General features: G+C 36.0%; 1 protein-coding gene across 4 annotated transcripts in view; it reads left to right on the top strand.

Annotated features, from left to right (window-relative positions):
- RAPGEF6 (Rap guanine nucleotide exchange factor 6) overlaps positions 1 to 20,912 on the top strand; it is a 227,274-nt gene that overhangs the window by 54,669 nt on the left and 151,693 nt on the right. For all 4 annotated transcript variants that reach the window (XM_005888380.3, XM_070374023.1, XM_070374025.1 and 1 more), the window contains one exon: positions 11,173 to 11,242. In XM_005888380.3, the coding sequence (XP_005888442.2) occupies positions 11,173 to 11,242 (70 nt within the window). The remainder of the gene's footprint in view (positions 1 to 11,172; positions 11,243 to 20,912) is intronic.

Consider the following 20,912-nt stretch of genomic DNA (forward strand, 5'->3'; position numbering starts at 1 on the left):
GAGTTTCAGCTTCAGCATCAGTCCTTCCAGTGAATATTCAGGACTGAATTCCCTTAGGATTGGCTGGTTGGATCTCCTTGCAGTCCAAGGGACTCTCAAGTCTTCTCCAAGACCATAGTTCAAAAGCATCAATTCTTTATCAGAACTACCTTTTCAGATATTTTCTGCCAGTCAATGGCTTGTCTCATTCTCTTAACTATGTCTTTTGTAGAGCAGTTTTTAATTTTAATGAAGTTCAGCTTATCTGTTACTATTTTATATCTTGCCTTTAGTGTTGTAGATAAATCATTGCTATACCCAGCGTCATCTAGGTTTTCTCCTGTATTATCTTGTAGAGTTTTGTAGTTTTGCATTTTATATTTAGGTATGTGGTCAATTTTGAGTTAATTTTTGTAAAGTGTGTCTAAATTATGTTTTTTAAGATGTGGACATCCAGTTGTTTCAGCACCATTTGTTAAAAAGACTAACTTTGCTCCATTGTGCTTCCTTTGCTTCTTTGTCAAAGATGGGTTGACTGTATTTACAGAGGTCTCTCCCTGGGCTCTTTGTTTTGTTACATTGATGTATTTATTCTTTCAACAATACCACACTGTCTTGATAACTGTAGCTTTCTGGTAAATCTTGAAGTCTGACAGCATCAGCCCTTTGATTTTTTATTTCTTCTCTTTCAATGTTGTGTTGACTATCCACAAAATAACTTTATGGAACTTTGATTGGCATTGCATTGGTCTAAAATCAAGTGGGAAGTACTGACATCTTGACAAAATTGAGTCTTTCTGTCCATGAACAAGGATTGTCACTTCATTTATTTATTTCTTCTTTGATAATTTTTTATTAGAGTTTTGTAATTTTTCTTACATAGATTTTATGTAGATTTTGTTAGATTTTTACCATAGTACAATTGACCCTTAGAAAATTCTGGTTTGAATTACACAAGTCCACTTACACATAGATTTTTTTTTCCCACTAAATTCTACAGTAATACAGGATTCACAGTTGGTTGAATTAGCAGATGTGCAACTGCCAGTGTGGAGGATTGACTGTAAAATTATACTCAGATTTTTGACTCAGGAAGGTTTGGTATCCCTAACCCCTGTGTTGTTCATGGGTCAACTGTATTTTATTTTCAGTTATGCTAATGCAGATGGTGTTTGTTGTATCACATCCCACATATTCTTGCTGTTATTATAGGAAAGCAGTTAATTTTTGCATGTTAACAACTTATTGACCAGAGAAATATTAATATGTCTTTTGTTACCCAAATGTTATTGACTGGAGACATTTCAATATTCACATATATAACAAATTGCCAACAACAGACATTAGTTTCTGCAAAAATCCCCTGACCAATGATATGTTAGCCTTGCATCCTGCAGCCTTGCTGTAATCACTTATTAGTTTCAGGAGTTTTCTTGGTCAGTTTTTTCAGGTTTTCTACATGAATGATCAAATCATCTGAGAACAAGGACAGTTTTGTGTCTTCCCTCCCATCTGTATACCTCTTATTTCCTTTTCTTATTATATTAGCTAGGACTTCCAATACCATCGTTTTTTTTAATATATATTTTTAAAGATTTATTTGTTGGCTGTGATGCATCTTCATTGTTGTGTGAGGGTTTTCTCTACTTGCAGCAAGTGGGGCTACTCTTCATCGTGGTATATGAGCTTCTCATTGTGGTGGCTTATCTTGTTGTGGAGCAGAGGCTCTAAGCATGCAGACTTCAGTAGCTGCAGTGCGTGGGCTCAGTAGTTGTGTCTCCTGGGCTCTAGAGCACTGTCTCAGAAATTGTGGCACAGGCCGCATTACTCCTGGGCATGTGGGATCTTCCTGGACCAGGAATTGAACTGGTGTGCCTAGCTTTGCAAGGTGTATTCTTAACCACTGGACCATTAGGGAGGCCCCGATACTATCTTAAAAGCCATGCTTTAGAGGGAGCATCATTGCTTTGTTTCTGCTCTTAGTAAAGCGTTGAGTTTCTCACCATTAAGTGTGGTGCTAGCTGTTGGTGTTTTGTCCGATAGTTGTTACCAAGTTGAGAAAGTTCCCCCCTATTTCTTGCTTATTGAGAGTTTTATCATGAATGGGTGTTGCATACAGAATGGAAAGGAAGAAATAAAACTACCAGTTTTTGTGTGTAGAGGGATCTACAAACTTAACTAGTAAAATTTAAAGTATATCATGGTCACAGGATATAAAATCAATATATAAAAACTAATTGTATTTCTTTATGCTAGCAGTGAATAAGATTTAAAATGAAGTTAAGAAAATAATGTATTCAGAATAACCTCAAAAATATTAAGAAATAATTTAACAATTTTTAAAAGTAAAAAACTTATACACTGAAAAATGTAAAATGTTAATAAGTGAAATTAAAGACAATGTAAATATATGTAGAAACAATCCATGTTCATACCCAGGAAGATGCAGTATTGTTAAGTGCACGTCTCCTCGTATTAATCTGTAGATACAAAATATTCTTGGAATTCCAGTTTCTGCTAGGCCATGTAAGAATCTTGGAAATTGCCACTGTGTTCTAATAACAACTATTAGGTTGGTTTAAGAGTAATTGCAATTGCATTGTTGAATATTACCATTTGAAATTGGAATACATTCTTAAATAAATGTGGTTATGTTAAACATCAATTTAATGTGCATTTCTCACTTTTTTTTTTTGCTGATGGCTTAGTAGATAGTGTTAGTTGCTCAGCCGTGTCTGACTCTTTGTGGCCCCATGAACTGTAGCCCACCAGGCTCCTCTATCCATGGAATTCTCCAGGCAAGAATACTGGAGTGGGTTGCCATTCCCTTTTCCAGGAGATCTTCCCGACCCAGGTGTCGAACCTGGGTCTCCTGCATTGCTGACAGATGTTTTGCCATCTGAGCCACCAGGGAAGCTAATGACTTATTACTTGCTACTTATAATATTTTAACTATATATAGGAATAAACAAACTTATTTCTCATTGGCAAAAATGTGTTGATTATAATGGTTCCTATTTTGATTAACAAAAGATCAATTAACAAATTGATCCTAGTTATAATGATTTAAAATTCATGGTCCAAAACCGCAGTTACTTTTGTACCAACCTAATACAAAACTGAATAGACTGAAAAATAAATAACTTTTCTTAGGTCCATAAGGGAAGTGAGGTAACAAGGGAAACTGCTGTCCCCAAATTAAAGAGAATGACAGATGAATACAAAAAAATCAAAACTTAGAGCAACAGTCTCTGAGGCAGCTAATGTCAGTGTAGGAAAATTGAACTGTAATTGATGAACTTCTGGAGACTCAGTGTGGACTACTCTCAGAGTTTAAAAAAAAAAAAAATCAGGCAAGACCAAGTCATTGAAAGAACCTCCACCCTTTTTTGAGTTTTACCTCGTAGATCTCAAACAGGTTCTCATAGATCTCAAACAGGTTCTCATAGTGAATAATAGAGAAAAAGCCCTTTGTGCTTCTGTCAGAGGGGAGGAAAAAGGAAACATTTTGAAACATGCTACAGCTTTCTTAAGAATGTCTGCCTTTCAGATCAGATTAGTCGCTCAGTCGTGTCCAACTCTTTGCGACCCCATGAATTGCAGCACGCCAGGCCTCCCTGTCCATCACCAACTCCTGGAGTTCACTGAGACTCACGTCCATCGAGTCAGTGATGCCATCCAGCCATCTTATCCTCTGTCGTCCCCTTCTCCTCCTGCCCCCAATCCCTCGCAGCGTCAGAGTCTTTTCCAATGAGTCAACTGTTCACATGAGGTGGCCAAAGTACTGGAGCTTCAGCTTTAGCATCATTCCTTCCAAAGAAATCCCAGGGCTGATCTCCTTCAGAATGGACTGGTTGGATCTCCTTGCAGTCCAAGGGACTCTCAAGAGTCTTCTCCAACACCACAGTTCAAAAGCATCAATTCTTCGGCGCTCAGCCTTCTTCACAGTCCAACTCTCACATCCATACATGACCACAGGAAAAACCATAGCCTTGACTAGACGAACCTTTGTTGGCAAAGTAATGTCTGCTTTTGAATATGCTATCTAGGTTGGTCATAACTTTCCTTCCAAGGAGTAAGCATCTTTTAATTTCATGGCTGCAGTCACCATCTGTAGTGATTTTGGAGCCCAGAAAAATAGTCTGACACTGTTTCCACTGTTTCCCCATGCCTTTAGGAGAAACTATTCCATTAGAGCCTAGACGTGCAGAAAGGTAAATAACTCAGCTGTATACTCCGGTACTCCCCTGGAAAACCCCATGGACGGAGGAGCCTGGTAGGGTGCAGTCCATGGGGTCACGAAGAGTTGGACATGACTGAGTGACTTTACTTTCACTTTTCACTTTCATGCATTGGAAAAGGAAATGGCAACCCACTCCAGTGTTCTTGCCTGGAGAATCCCAGGGACAGGGGAGCCTGGTGGGCTGCCGTCTATGGGGTTGCACAGAGTCGGACACGACTGAAGCAACTTAGCAGCAGCAGCCTGTACTCTTGCCTGGAAAATCCCATGGATGAAGGAGCCTGGTGGGCTGCAGTCCATGGGGTCGCTAAGAGTCGGACACGACTGAAGTGACTTAGCAGCAGCAGCAGCCTACTCTAGCAATGCTGTCCCACCTAAAAGGAGAACAACAGAGAAACATGTGAAATTCAGTCCACTGGCAAAGACTCACTAGAAGAGACATAATCTTAGAACTATAATGTACTTCTCCTCCTATCACACCTTACTAGCATATTACTAAAGGTATATTTGTAAGTAGTTCCTTTTATCCATTACATCATTTCTCACTAGCAAGAAAAAATTACAAGGGTTTCTAGAGGGTAAAAAACAGTTGGAAGAGACAGAGCAAACATAGGAACCAGATTCAAATATGGTAGAGATGTATAAAAAGAACTACACAACATAACCAAATGGGATTTAACTTAGGTACACAAGGCTGGTTCAGTAATCAAAAACAACTAATGTAATCCTTCACACCAGCAGTAATGGCTGATATCTCAAAACTCTACTCTCAATAAATGATATAACTGCTATAATGAAAAATTAATAAAGCTTAAGTCTATCAGCCACTTTGATTTAATGGTTTTTTCAGACTTACATCTTTATGCAAGATAGAGCTTATTTTAGACCATAAAACAAGTCTCAGTAAGTTAAAAAGGATTGAAATCATACAGAGTTTGTCCTCTTAAGTGTATTGGAATTGAATTGTAAATGGATACCAGAGAAAAATGTGGGAATTGAAACAGTGCCTTTGAAAATGACCTATAATTTGAGGAAGAGTGATAACAGAAATTAGAAAGTATTTTGATGAATGAAAATGAACACACATCACAATTTATGGAATTCAGCTGAAGGCCCTTAGAGGGAAAGTCTTAGTACTTTTATGGTCTCAATTCAACCATCTTAAGTTTTTCCAGCTTAAGAATAATAAAGTAAACTCAAAGTGAACAGAAGTTTGAGTGGAGATCAGTGAAAAAACAGAAAAATAGTAGAGAAAAATCAATGAAACGAAAAGTTCTTTGAAAAGATCTATAAAATTGTTATACCTTGAGATAGATTGCCCTTTTAAAATAGAGAATACACAGATTATAAATATTAGGTATTGAAAAAGGGGATATTACTATCTTACAGAAATTAAAAGTATTCTTAGGGAAGTTTATCAGCCAGTTTATACTAATAAATTGAACAAATCTTAAAAAGACATACACTGGCAACTTCCCTGGCAGTCCAGTGGTTGGGTCTCTGAGCCTCCAGTTCAAGGGGTGGAGAACTAATCTCTGTCTGTCTGGAAACTAAGATCCCACAAGCTGCATGGGAAAAGAAAAAAAGATATATATTAATATAAATACACTCAAAAACAATTAGGAATTCTAATATCCTTTAAAAAGTAAATTAGTTATTGTATATATTCCCATAAGGAAATGCATAGGCCTAGATGGCTTTACTGCTAAGCATTTTTCAGATATTTCAGTTAATTTTGGTTGTTCAGTCGTGTTCGTCCCTGCAGCCCCATGGACTGCAGCACGCCAGGCTTCCCTGTCCATCACCAGCTCCCGGACTTTGCTCAAACTCATGTCCATCGAGCCAGTGATGCCATCCAACCATCTCATCCTCTGTCGTCCCCTTCTCCTCCTGCCTTCAGTCTTTCCCAGCATCAGGGTTTTTGACAGTGAGTCAGTTCTTTGCATCAGGTGGCCAAAGTATTGGAGTTTCAGCTTCAGCATCAATCCTTTCATTGAATATTCATAACTGATCTCCTTTAGGATGGATTGGTTGGATCTCCTTGCAGTCCAAGGGACTCTCAAGAGTCTTCTCCAACACCACAGTTCAAAAGCATCAATTCTTCAGCACTCAACCTTCCTATAGTCCAGCTTTCACATCCAAACATGACTACTGGAAAAACCATAGTTTTGACTAGACGCACCTTTGTTGGCAGAGTGAATGTCTCTGCTTTTTAATATGCTGTCTTGGTTGGTCATAGCTTTTCTTCCAAGGAACAAATGTATTTTAATTTCATAGCTGAAGTTACCATCTGCAGTGATTTTGGAGCCCCCAAAAATAAAGTTCGCCACTGTTTCCACTGTTTGCCCATCTATTTGCCATGAAGTGATGGGACCGCATGCCATGATCTTAGTTTTCTGAATGTTGAGTTTTAAGCCAACTTTTTCACTCTCCTCTTTCACTTTCATCAAGAGGCTCTTTAGTTCTTCTTCACTTTCTGCCATAAGGGTGGTGTCATCTGCATATCTGAGGTTATTGATATTTCTCCCAGCAATCTTGATTCCAGGTTGATTCAGTCTTAATTCTCAGAGCCAGTGGAATCTGAGAGCCACCCTGTTCACCAGCGCTTCCCTGTGGAGAGGCTAGGGGAGCATGGGGCCCTCAGCAGCAGAGGTGGGAAGACCCAAGGGTGGGTAGGAGACCTCTTAGCCGGAGGACAAGGACCATGTGGGCCACCCCGACCCTAATCTACACCATTAATACCAACTCACCCTCTCGGGACAGCCAGAGGCTCTACCAGCGAGCAAAGCTGGAAATGGACCTTGAATGCTCATGCCAGCTCAGCCCCACAGATAAATGTTTAATGAAGCATTATTATTAACATTAACACATACGTAAAGTCTTTTGAGAAATGGAAGAAGGAACTTTTCAATCTCCTTTATGAATATAGTATTATCATGATGATGTACTATTCTAAGAAAACTGCAATTATTTCCCCTGAACATACCTGTAGAAATTAACAAAATAATAGCAGACCAAATCCATGAATATATTAGAAGAATTAGACATTTGTAATCAGGTTGGGTTTATCCTAGGAATGCAAGGAAGTTTAAAATCCATAAAACAATTAATGTAGTATTCTCCATTAGTAAAAGAGTGGACAGAAGCTACATGATCCTTTCAGTAAGCAGAAAAAAATATTTGATAAAACTCGTTCATGATAAGATTTTTAAAATTTAGCTATATGGAAGGAAACTTCCTCAGTAACCCTTGTCTAGGACATGTACAAAAATTCTGTGCTGTGAGAAGTTTTTAATTTCCATTTTTTCATTTATATCTCTGATCCATTTCTCATTTTTGATTATGGTATTAAAATCTTCCTTTTTTCTGTATCGATATGTCGTTGTTCTGTCACTACTTGTAGATAATATCTTTCCCCTCATTGAATTTCCTTGGCACTTTCGTCAAAAATCAATTGAACATATATGTGTGGGTCTGATTTTGTTCTCTCGGTCCTGTTTTATTGATCTATAAATTAATCTGATGCCATACTGTCTTGAGTATTCTAGCTTTATAAAATTACCATGAAATATAAAATAAATATTCCATCTTCTTGTTTTCCAAAATTGGTTTAATTATTTTAGATCTTTTACATTTCTCTGTAAATTTTATAATCATCATGTCAGTGTCTCTAAGGCAACTTGTTGATTACATTGAATTTGTAGAACATTTCCACCCATAAATGAGGTATATCTTATTTAGGATATCGTAATTTTCTTGTCAGTGTTTTATAGTTTTTTTAGTTGGCAGTTTTATAGAGGTTTTGTGCATGTTTTTATAAACTTATCTCAAGTATTCTGTGTTTTCATTCTACCTTTAATGGAATTAAATTTTTTTTCCAGATTGTTCATTGATAATATACAATAAAAGCATTGATTTTTGAATGTTGAGCTTGAATCCTTCAATCTTGGTAAATTCACTTGTTTCTTTCTTTAAAAAAAAAAAAAAATTGTCTGTACCAATTTAATCTGTGCCACACTGCTTGTAGTCAGCTTCTTAGTTCCTTGACCAGGGATCTAACCTAGGCCACATCAGTGAAAGCCCTGAGCGCTAACCACTGGGCTGGAATTACCTGAAAACAGAATGTATAGAATTTACTTAATGTATAGTCATGTCATCTCCAGTGCAGCTTTTCTCATGCCTTTCTTGTATAAGTTATTGTTCTAGGAATTCAAATAGTTGGAGTATGTTTCTTTACCTCAGTACTTTAGCTGATAAATTCAGAAGGAATGATACAATTATAAAATGGCTTTTTCAGTAGCCCCTAATAACACTTGAGGTCTGGTCACCAATCAAAAAAGGATACTAAATCTAATAGATGGAAAATTGATAGGAGGATTTATAGTATTGTGAGCATATCAAATTGACAGTGTGTGAAACCACTCACCGTTGTTAACACTACTAAAAACTGGCACAACCAGACATGTGTCTACATATGTGATGTGGTAGAATATTCCACTAGGTCTTTAAAAAAAAAAAGCTTCTGTTTCTCTGTTGAATTCATGTTTATCTCACTTTCTTAAACATTTGGAGCATACTTAAAAATAGCTGTTTCAGTGTTGTCTGTTGATTCTCTCACTGCTGACAACTGTAGATTTGTTTTTATAGGTCGGTTTTTCTTTGGCTATGGATCATATAGTCCTCTTTGCACGGTATTTTTTTGTTTTACTGGATGTCAGATTTCTGTGTTGCTGTATTTCACCTTTTGGTGTATTTCTTTAGAGTAGTATTAGGCTTTCTTCTGACATGTAGTTCACTTAATTGGAATCTATTTTAAGTCTTTAATATTTGTTTGAGTGAGTCTAGCACTTCTTTGCTGCTGCTGCTGCTGCTGCATCGCTTTAGTCGTGTCCCACTCTGTGCGACCCCATAGACGGCAGCCCACCAGGCTTCCCGTCCCTGGGATTCTCCAGGCAAGAACACTGGAATGGGTAGCCATTGCCTTCTCCAATGCATGAATGTGAAAGGTGAAAGTGAAGTCGCTCAGTCGTGTCAGACTGTAGGGACCCCATGGTCTGCAGCCCACCAGGCTCCTCCGTCCATGGGACTTTCCAGGCAAAAGTACTTCTTTAGTGTAGACTAATTTATCACATTGCAAAGGAAATCAATTTCTGACGATCCTACCCAATGTCCTGTGTATTATGTGGTCTTTCCACATAATACAAGTTATGTAGAATACGTAATACAGACTCGTGACCATCTGAGCCACCAGGAAGCCCAGGCTTTCCACACCCCAAATCTATCTTTGTCTTTTCAATTCAGTGACACTGGCAGACTCTGCTAGGTTTCTCCCTTTTTGCATTGTGGCCTGGAGATTACCTGTACTTAGTAAAATTGGGATGTTGTAAGGGTCATCTTAGGTTTTTAATTTCCTCTCTAAAGCATCCATATACATGTCCTACCTACTTTCCAAAATCTTGAAACCGTTGTTTAATGTGTTTTGTCTGATTTTCCATTTTTTGTTGTTGTTTTTTTTTTCACGTAGGAGAGTAAATCTATTCCCTGTTATTCCATCTTTAAAGTAGCCTTTTACATATTTGCTTTCATTGTTTTATGTATTACATAAGGTAGGGATTTTGGTGGGAGGAAGAACAACAAGAAAAAAATACAGGCTATTGCTTAAGAAAAAACAGCAGTGATTTTTTTGTTATGTTAAAAAGTAAGTTCATTTGGATTTTGATTAGGATTTTGTTATAAACTAATATTTGTATATAATCATATACTTTGTGGAAAGTTGACATTTTTATAATAGCTTCCTTGTAAGTATATGCTATATCACTTCTTTTATTAAGCCCTATTTTCAATTCATCAATAAAATTGTACAGTTTTTTTATAAGTGATTTCTGTATTTCCTTATTAAGTTTGTATTTTGGTATTTATAGTTTTGCTTGCATTGTTAGTGGAGTTTTAAAGTTATTTTTATAGTGTTTTATTTATATATTTTATAATTAACCATGGTACTTAATTTCCATTTTATAGTATTTTAGATTGCTTTTGTTTCATGTTAAATATGTTATCCTTTTGTGTGTCTAGTATTTTTTTATAACCCACCTTTTAAAAAATTCAGTTCATCTTTTAAAATGAAAATACCAGTATTTTCTTTATGCGTGCTTCTTTTGATTTATGTAGAAATCTTTCTTCCAGACAAATACCTAAAAACTCAAATTTTCTTTGAGTAGTGCTGCAGTTTTTATTTTTTCCAAAGAGCTATCCAGGGGCTTTAACCCTAATTTTTTTTTTAATGAATCACTTCTGTATCTTACTTCATTTTTTAATATATTCAAGTGATAATATCTTTAAAGTTTTTATGTCTGTTATATCAGTTTCAAAAATTTGTTTTTTTAAAAAAATATTCCGTAATTTTAGTGTTACTCTTCAGTAGGTGTAGTTTTAGGACTTCCCTGGTGGCTCAGTGGTAAAGAATCGGTCTGTAATGTAGGAGACCCAGGTTCAGTTCCTGGGTTGGGAAGATCCCCTGGAGGAGGGCATGGCAACCCACTCCAGTGTTCTTGCCTGGAGAATCCCCATGGACAGGGGAGCCTGGTGGGCTATAGTTCATGGAGTCGCAGAGTCAGACATGACTGAGTGACTAAGCAGCAGCAGCAAGTGTGGTTTTTCTTTAATTCAACACATACTAATAGATGTTCAAAATTTGAGATTAGGTAGATATCTTTTATAATCAGTTTTAGAGACTAGTTGAAGGCAGAATTTTTAAAATAATTATCACACTGTGTATTGAGGCCACATATCTGGGCAAGTAAAAGAAGGGGTTTTTTTGTTTGTTTTTAAGAAAATCTTGAAGCAATAGAATCACAATTTTTTGGTTAACATCTAAGTTTTTTTGGTTCTTTTTTTTTTTCTGTATTGATACATTTTATAACCTTTGCTAAAGAAATATTTTTCTGTTTTTATAGTTTTGGTAAGCAGTTTGGAGGAAAAAGAGGATGTGATTGTCTTGTATTAGAGCCTTCAGAAATGATTGTGGTAAGAACTTTAAAAAATGTTGAATTCCTTTTTGTTATGCTTCACTTTCAACTTTAAATGTAGTGATCTTTAAATACTCAAAAAGGTTCCTTTAATGTGACTTTTTAATGTTTTACTAAGTAGCATCAAACCATATATATTTATATATACCTAGTTTGATGCATTTTCACCCACTTTGAATATTTTTTCTGATTCTTGAGAGAATTTGAAACATGATGCAGTTATATCTAAAGTATTACCAATTTGGTAACTCCTTTACTACATTCACCAGAAAATTTAAATAAGAGCTCTGAAATGGAACCCTGATTTTCCTATTCGATATAGGTAATAATCTTTGAGCATCTGTGTTCTGTACCCTGGACTTGAGAGAAAGAGATAGAAAAAAAGAGACACAATTATATCCAAATAAATGGTTTACATTTTAATATTTTATTTTAAGAGTGTATTTAAGGATTAGTTCTTTACTTTAAAGCTAGGTAGTTGATTTAACTTTAGAAAATAAGACTTTTTTCCCTCAGCATTTGAAGAATCCAGAACACAGCTCTCTTTTACCTTGTTCTGAGATGACCTGACTAGAAAACAGCTAATATTGAATGGATGCTTTGTCCTGCTAGCATCTCATGTAGATGATCATGTCATCTGATTTGATTTAAACTATTGAGAAACAAGGCTGAATTCTTAATGTAGCCTTTTAATATCAGGGCTCAAAACTAAACTACTTTTTTATTTCATAGTGTTATAGTCAGATTGACATCTTCAGGTAGATTCTGTGATCTCTTTGCCAAATTGGATCATCTACGTTGTCATGAGCTTAGTGTCCTAAATTTCATATAAGCAACTGGATTTTAAGCTCCTAAAAGGCTGAGATCAGTTTTTATTCTGTTTGTGTCTTTGATAGTATTGCACAGTACTTCCCACATAGTAAATAAATATTCAGTAAATTTTATTGGTTCTCAAGTTTGTTCAAGGCTTAGACTATATATTGTATTATGTTTATTTTCTTTAAGTGTTGGTATACATGGCATATCTATTAAGGCCTCAGAACTCTTTCTTTTAAATGAGTGCATTGAGAGACACGGCAGGAAAACTGCTTCAGGTGGTAGGGTTTTCTTGTTTATTTGTGATGTGTATTTCTCATGCTTTATGGGAAAAGAATGGTGCTTTTGCCATAGTGTTTTCATATGCAGTTGACCCTTAGACAGCAAGGATTTGAACTGCACAGTCCACTTATGCAGGTATTTTTCAGTAGTAAATTCTGCAATACTACAGTCTGGTTGGTTGAATCCACGTATACAGAGGACAGACTATAAGTTATATCTGGATTAAGCAACACCTTGTGCATACTTTTGTTTTATTGTGGTAAAATACACTTAGGATGAAATTTACTATCTTAGCCATTTTTAAATGTAGAGTTCAATTTATTAATTATTAAATTTATATCTATCGATTTTCATTTTGAATTAAAGGGAAGAATTGTTCTTGTCTTGCCCCAAGCTTGGAGTTAACCTTTTCTGTGAGGAGATCTGCTTGCTTTTAGTGGAAAGCAGTATTTAGAAGCCAAGATCTGGCAGCTGATTGTTTCCATTGCTTCAGGTGCCTCAGTGCTTGTAAGGCCTTTCAGTGAACAGAGCTAGAAAATATACATCTGAGTGTATATATATACACACACATACATACACACTTACATATACACCTTTGTATTTATTTCTTTTATATATATCTATCTATAAAACCTAGAGTTAATTCTCATATTCTCTTTTATTTGTACCTTCTTTCACTAAATGGTGAGAAACTTCGTCTCCATTATCATCAAAATATTTACTTAAGACAGTTTTAAAATTGCTTACTCATAACAGTGTAGAAAGCACCACTAGCTAGAGTATTAACATATACATATACACTTATTTTGGAGAAGGCAATGGCACCCCACTCCAGTACTCTTGCCTGGAAAATCCCATGGGTGGGGGAGCCTGGTAGACTGCAGTCCTTGGGGTTGCTAAGAGTAGGACACAACTGAGCAACTTCACTTTCACTTTTCACTTTCATTCATTGGAGAAGGAAATGGCAGCCTACTCCAGTGTTCTTGCCTGGAGAATCCCAGGGGCAGGAGAGCCTGGTGGGCTGACGTCTATGGGGTCACACAGAGTCAGACACGACTGAAGTGACTTAGCAGCATACACTTATTTTGGAGAAGGAAATGGCAACCCACTCCAGTGTTCGTTCTTGCCTGGAGAATCCCAGGAGCAGGGAAGTCTGGTGGGCTGCCATCTATGGGGTCGCACAGAGTCGGACATGACTGAAGCGACCTAGCAGTAGCAGCATACACTTATTTTAAGTGTACAATTTATTGATATTACAAATGTATACCATTTATAACCTGTCTCTCTATCAAAATATAAAATATTTGCATCACCTACCTTACAAAGTAAGGAAATATTCAGAGAATTATAGGGGTCTTGCAGAAGGACAGAGAAAGGCCAGTGGAAGAACTAGATTAAAGGATCTCCCTTTGGCCAAATATGGGACTATGTGAGAATCCAGATAAAAATGTGTAGTAATTGATGGTACCCTCCTGTATAATAAAGAATTTATAAATTCTAATATGAATGAATGAAAAGGAGAATTTCTTCCTGATAGTCAAATGCCAACTAATAAGTCTTTAAGGAATGATTAAGTTAGAAAATAATTAATGATGCTAAAACTTGGGACTAATGTTCGTTGAGAAATGGGATACTTACATAATCTCATTTTATCTCCCCACAAATCATTTATGAAGGGAAAAATTACCAAATTTTTGATGGGGAAACAGAAGGATACGATACCACTGTAACAAAAATTGTTGCTACTGCCATCAGTATAGGCATAACGTGATACCATACTACTTCTGGTACAGTGCACTGAAGAGGGCAGAATATCACCTCTGAGAAATATGCCTGCTGAAAGTGCATGCCTGAACCTGATCATTAAGAAATATCAGACACACCAAAAAGACATTATTCAAATTGTTGGCTTATATTCTTCAAATATCCCAGTGTCAAGAAACATCACAGAAAGACTGAAAAACTGTTTCATGTTAAAGGAGTAAAAAAGATATAACTAAATGGAATGCTTTTTATCTTGCATTAAATCTTGGAGGCGGGAGAGGGTCGTAACTATAAATGATGATGTTGGCACAGTTGAGCTTTGAACTTGGACTGTGGTCAGTTTGGCACCAGTTTCATGGGTGACAATTTTTCCAGCCCATTGGGGTGGGTGGTGATGGTTTTGAGATTATTCAAACTATTACATTTATTGTACATTTTATTTCTCTTAATATTACTACATCATCTCCACCTCAGATCATCAGGCATTAGATCCCAGAGGTTGGGGATACCTGGGTTAGATACTATTGAATTTCCTGTTTTTGATTATTTTTGGGGGGTTGTGTAAGATAAAGTCTTTGTTCTAAGGAAATACATGTTGACACATTTTAAGGTCAAGAATCACTTTCTCTTCAATTTATACTCAGTGTTTCAGAAAAAGAAAAAGTATGTGCATATATACAATTTTAAAAATCACCCAAAAAGTCACATGAACTGTATATATTTATGATTGGTAATTTTTAAATTCCATAACTCTATCATATTGATGAGCAGCATAGGTAAAAATTGATTATGAGTAATAGGAGAAAATAACCTAAAATAATATTAGGATTTTTCTTTCTGAAGTTTTTGAGAATTTTATTTTCATTCCACCATTTGATGAATCTTAATTTTTTTTTTTTTTTTTAGTTTTTCACTACTGTTACATCCTTTGAAATACAAAATTGTACTTAGCATTTTGTAACAGTACAGATCTTTGATACCTCAGTGTATCTTTTACGTGAAATTATTTACAGGTTCATAAAAATGCTTGGTCCCAGTGTGTACTTGGACAAGTATGTACATATGTATTTGGTCTGAGTATACATAAGTAACATGTTTACTACTTTGACAAGTTCTATCAAATGGTTTTATTATGTATGTATTTCTGTATGTATTTCTACAAATGTCATGCGTAACCACTGGTGATGGGGAATGCCTGTTTCTGAACACCTTCCTTGTTACCTGATAGGTTAGTCATCTCAATCTGATACATAATAATGAAATCTTATTTTAATTTTTGCATATTTTCATATGCTTTATGGAAGGCTTATTTTTATTATCCATGTCTCTTGCCAGTTTTTCTACTTGGATTACTCTTTATTTGTGTTCAAAAGAACTTTTTATTACTATATAAATGAACACTTTTGTTATAAGAGGTTATCATTTTATAGCTAGTCTAAAGTGAATTTTGCTCCTTGAAGAGGTTCTCTCAGGGTTACTTGAGATGCTGTCTCCCGGGCTTGAAGTCCTAAAAAATTCCTACCAAGTAAAACATAACTCTCAAAAAATTAAAGTGAATTTTGTGTCTATTACAATTTTTTTTTTTAATCTATTGAGTTTTTTTCCTCTTAACAACTTTTTGGTTTGAAGTCATACTAGAAAGACCTGATGACAGGATTATTGAAGTTTTAAAATCTGTAATACTTTATTGAATTTTAACAGTTCATTGTTTTAATTAAACTTTTAAATCTTACTTCTTCTGGGCAGCTAAAGACAGTGGTAAACACTTAACTACCTGTCTCCAAATATTTCCTCCAAAAACAATGTAGTACTAAAAGAAGGGTGTAAGAAATCTTTTCACAAATCATGCTGACAACACAAGTTGAAAACAGAGGATGCTCAAACTTGAAAATAGTTGTAAATATAAAGAGAGAAATCACCAGTTCCCAGCTTGTTATCTCTCACACTTCATCTCTACTCCAACCCTTCAGCAAAACTTTATGATGAGTAAAGGCCAACCATCCAGATCTATAGAAAACTCAGAAAATGGAAGCTAGCAAATGGAGAAATGGTTGGCCTACACTGCAAGAAGACTAATTCTGTACTAAGTGTAAAATATGTGTGTACATATGCATATGTTAGAACAGAAACTACATTATTTAAAATTATGAGTAATTGCAGAATAGTCATCTACATGCAGAATTCAGGATTAAGACAAAAGGTTTTAAAAAGGGAACAAGCTCCCTTTGGCATTTAAGTGCTAAAAGAAGCACGTGGGTAAATTTTAGTCCTGCAGGCTGAAGTGAACACAAAATCAGGTTTTGCAACCTCTCCTTCCACTAGCAAAATGAAAAAAAAAAATAGCTTAAAACATCTGTCCTTCAAAGTATTTGACAAAAGTGAGTGTGCTTAGTCACTCAGTCATGTCTGACTCTTTGTGACCCCATGGACTATACAGTCCATGGAATTCTCCAGGCCAGAATACTGGAGGTGGGTAGCCTTTCCCTTCTTCAAGGGATCTTCCTAATCCAGGGATGGAACCCAGGTCTTCTGCATTGCAGGTGGATTCCTTACTAGCTGAGCCATAAGGGAAGCCCAAGAATACTGGAGTGGGTAGCCTATCCCTTCTGCAGCAGATCTTCCCAACCAAGGAATCAAACCAGGATCTCCTGCATTGCAGGCAGATTCTTTACCAACGAGCTATCAGGAAAGCCCATTTGACAAAAGAGGTGCTGTTAAATGAGGGATTTCGTAAGACATCCTAGTATCACAAAAAGGTAAAAAAGGAAGCTTGACAAATCTATGTATTGATATTATAAAAATGATAATTCTTACATGTCAGCTAAGGAAAAGTTTCTCCCCATCCTAGTCATGCAGATGAAAAGTGTGGCTGCACTCCAGACAGAATTAAATATATTCAGTCAACTATTTGAGGATATTGAAAACAAAAAGCATGTAAAATCAGAAATTTAAAAACCAAGAAAAGAAAATGCACCCCCTCCCCCTCCAAAAAAAGAGTGAAAAGAGTATGAATTTAGTAAGGAATAGATAACAAATCTTTTAGAAAAAAATGAATTATAAGCTTCCCCCAGGGAAAATCAAGTCAAATGAAAATTTAATAAGGTGTATGGAAGAGGGTCAGGAAAGAACCACGTAAATGAAAATGACACACAGAATAAAGTAAAAGTGTCAGAAATACTGTTACATACTTGAAAGTCACTAAGAGAGCAAATCTTAAACCATCTCACTACAAAAATGGTAACTCTGTGACATGGAGCTGTTAGCTAAAGCTTTGGTGGTAATCACCTTGTAATATGTAAATGTATCAACAGTGTTGTACACTTTAAGCTTATACATTGTTCTGTTAGTCTTAAAACTGGAAAAAAGTGTCAGAGAAAATAGTGTGAGAAATAATTGTAAGAAATAAAGGAAAAGAATACAAGGATCAAAGGACATTTAAAAGGTTTAAGTACAGAAGTGATTCTAAAATAAAAATACAGGTCTTTCTAGGCACCAAAACATATTTTTTTTTATTAAAAAGCAAAGAATACCTGTTTCTCAGAGAAATAAGTATAACTACTACTACTACTAAGTCACTTCAGTCGTGTCCGACTCTGTGCGACCCCATAGACGGCAGCCCACCAGGCTCCACCATCCCTGGGATTCTCCAGGCAAGAACACTGGAGTGGATTGCCATTTCCTTCTCCAATGCATGAAAGTGAAAAGTGAATAAGTATAACAGAATACACCTAAAATGTTATCACCGAATTGAGACTGAAAATAAGATTAGTCGTACCAATAAATGTGAATGTGCTTAATCCACCTTAAGGCTACACCTTGAAAATTTTAAACCTATCAAACAACTTTCTGTCAAAGGATAAGTGAATACACACTGAATTGATAGAATTTGCAAAATAACCATAGTAAAAATACACTATGTATCAACCTATGGAATACATCTAAAAGTGGTCAGAAACTAAAGGGAATAAAAAGCAGACAATATGAACCAACTCTCAAGAGATCCAAATATTAGAGATAACACATAGACATTTTACCAGAAGATTAGAAGATATAAAATGAAAAAATTAATCCCAAACTCTACAACTTGAAACACAACTGAAAATAAAATCTCAGCTAGGTTAAAGAGAAGGTAAAACTTAGCTGAAAAGATTGACTTAGGGAATTGAATGATAAGCAGGAAGAAGATAAGAGTCACCTCTTTAAACAATAGTGATTTGAACTGGGCAGGTCCATTTACATGTATATTTTTGTTTTGTGCATACTACAGTACTACATGATCCACAGTTGCTTGAATCTGTGGGTGTAAGAGCTAAGGAGACAGAGGACCAGCTGTAAAGTTATACACAGATTTTAAACTGCATGGAGGGTCAAGTGCTACTATGCCCCACAATGCTGAGGGGTCAACTGTATACAGGTCCAAGGAAAAATACAATGGAATATAGGAGAGTTTTGGGGTGTTTTCCCCCTCATTTTATTTTCTGGACTTATTTTTTTAAACATTGAAATATAGTTGATTTTACAAATAGTGCTGTATAGCAAAGTGACTCAGTTATACATATATACATTCTTTTTCATATTATTTTCCATTATGGTTTGTTATAGAATATTAAATACAGTTCTCTGTTGCCATACAGTAGGACTTTGTTGTTTACCCATTCTCCATATACCAGTTTGTATCTGCTAATCCCTAACTCCCAATTAATCCCTCTCCCATCCCTCTCCCCCTTGGCAACCACCAGTCTAATCTCTATCTGTGATTTTGTTTCTGTCTCATAGATAAGTTTATTTGTGTCAGATTTTAGATTCCATATGTAAGTGATATGGTATTTGTCTTTTTCTTACTCACTTCACTTAGTTTGATAATCTTCAGTTGTATCCACGTTACTGCAAATGGCATTATTTTACTCTTCATGGCTGCGTATGTATTCCATTGTGTATATGTACCACATCTTCTTTATTCACTCATTGATGGACATTTAGATTGCTTCCATGTTTTGGCTATTGTATATAGTATTGCTATGAACACAGGGGGATGCATGTATCCTTTGAATTATAGTTTTGTTTGGCTAGATACCCATGAGTGGGAATGCTGGATCATATAGTAATTCTATTTTTAGTTTTCTGAGGAACATCTGTACTGTTTTCCGCAATAGTGTAGGAGGGTTCACTTTTCTCAACACCCTCTCCAGCATTTGTTTATAGTCTTATTTGGCCATTCAGAGATGACACCTCATTATAGTTTTGATTTGTATTTCTCTAATAATTCGTAGCGTTGAGCATCTTTTCACATGCTTGTTGGCCATCTGTATGTTTTTTTTGGAGAAACGTCTCCAGATCTTTTTTCTGTTGGGTTGTTGTTTGTTGTCAAGTTGTATGACCTGTTTGTATAATTTGGAAATTAAGCCCTTGTAGGTCACATCATTTGCGAATATTTTCTCCCATTCTGTAGGTTGTCTTTTTGTTTTGTTTATGGTTTTCTTTGCTGTGCAAAAGCTTGTTTGATTAGGTCCCAGTTGTTTGTTTTCATTTTTATTTCTATTCCTTGGGAGACTCAGAGTGCAAAGGTCATATCCTTATATAATTGGAGTCTTAGAGGACAGGAGGGAATAACTATATTATTATAAGTAAGAGATTTTTCCAAAACCAAAAAGATGTCATCTCACAGATTTTAAAACTCTACAGGATGAACATAAACTCTAACAGGATAAATACAAGCTAATGCATAAGCACATCATAGTAAAACTATTGAAAACAAAAGTAAAGAGAAAGTGGTAAAGCTAGAAAGACAGAAGAAAAAAAAAAAACACTTCTAAAGGAGCAATGGTAAAATACAGTAATTTTACCTTCATTAGTTACAGAATTTGAAGGTTTTCACGTAGATGCTAAGAAAATGTTTCATTAGTAGACCAGAACTCATTTTACTAAAAGAAAATTTTTCAGGCAGAAGAGGATCTCAGATGGAAGCACAGAGATGTGGTACAAAGGACAGTGGACAGAATAAATATACGGGTACATGTAAATGTGTGTTGGGCTTCCCTGGTAGCTCAGGGAGTGCAGAATCTGCCTGCAATGCAGAAGACCTGGGTTCAGTCCCTGGGTTGGGAAGATCCTGTGGGGAAGGAAATAGCAACCCACTCCAGTATTCTTGCCTGGAAAATCCCATGGACAGAGGAGCCTGGTGGGCTACAGTCCATGGGGTTGAAAAGAGTCAGGCACGACTGAATAACTAACACTTTTTGCTTTCAAATGTGTGTTGCCTGCAGGTGTGCTTTTTTTTTTTTTAATTGCATATTCCTAATATTTTTTTTTAATTGAAGGTTTGTAACAGCCCCACATCAAGCTGGTCCATTGGTGCCACTTTTTATTATTATATTTGTTTCAGTGATCAGTGATCTTTGATGTTACTGTTATGCTTGTTTTGGGACATCATGAACCACAGCCATTAAGATGGTCGATAAATGTTGTGTTTTGACTGCTCTACCAAACTGACTGTTCCCCCACCTCTCTTCTTATGCCCAGGCTTCCCTCTTCCCTAAGACACAACAATATTGAAATTAGGTCAGTTAACAACCCCACTATAGCCTCTAAGTGCTCAAGTGAAAGGAACAGTTGTCCATCTCTCACATTAAATCAAAAGCTGGAAATGATTAAGCTTAGTGAGGAGGGCATGTTGAAATTAAGATAGGCTGAAAGCTAGGCTTCTTGTGCCAAACACTTAGCCAAGTTGTGATGGCAAAGGACAAGTTCTCAAAGGAAATGAAAAATCTTAACAGTGAACATACGAACAGTAAGAAAATGAAACTGCT

Source organism: Bos mutus, chromosome 7, assembly GCF_027580195.1.
Source record: "Bos mutus isolate GX-2022 chromosome 7, NWIPB_WYAK_1.1, whole genome shotgun sequence".
NCBI lineage: Eukaryota > Metazoa > Chordata > Mammalia > Artiodactyla > Bovidae > Bos > Bos mutus.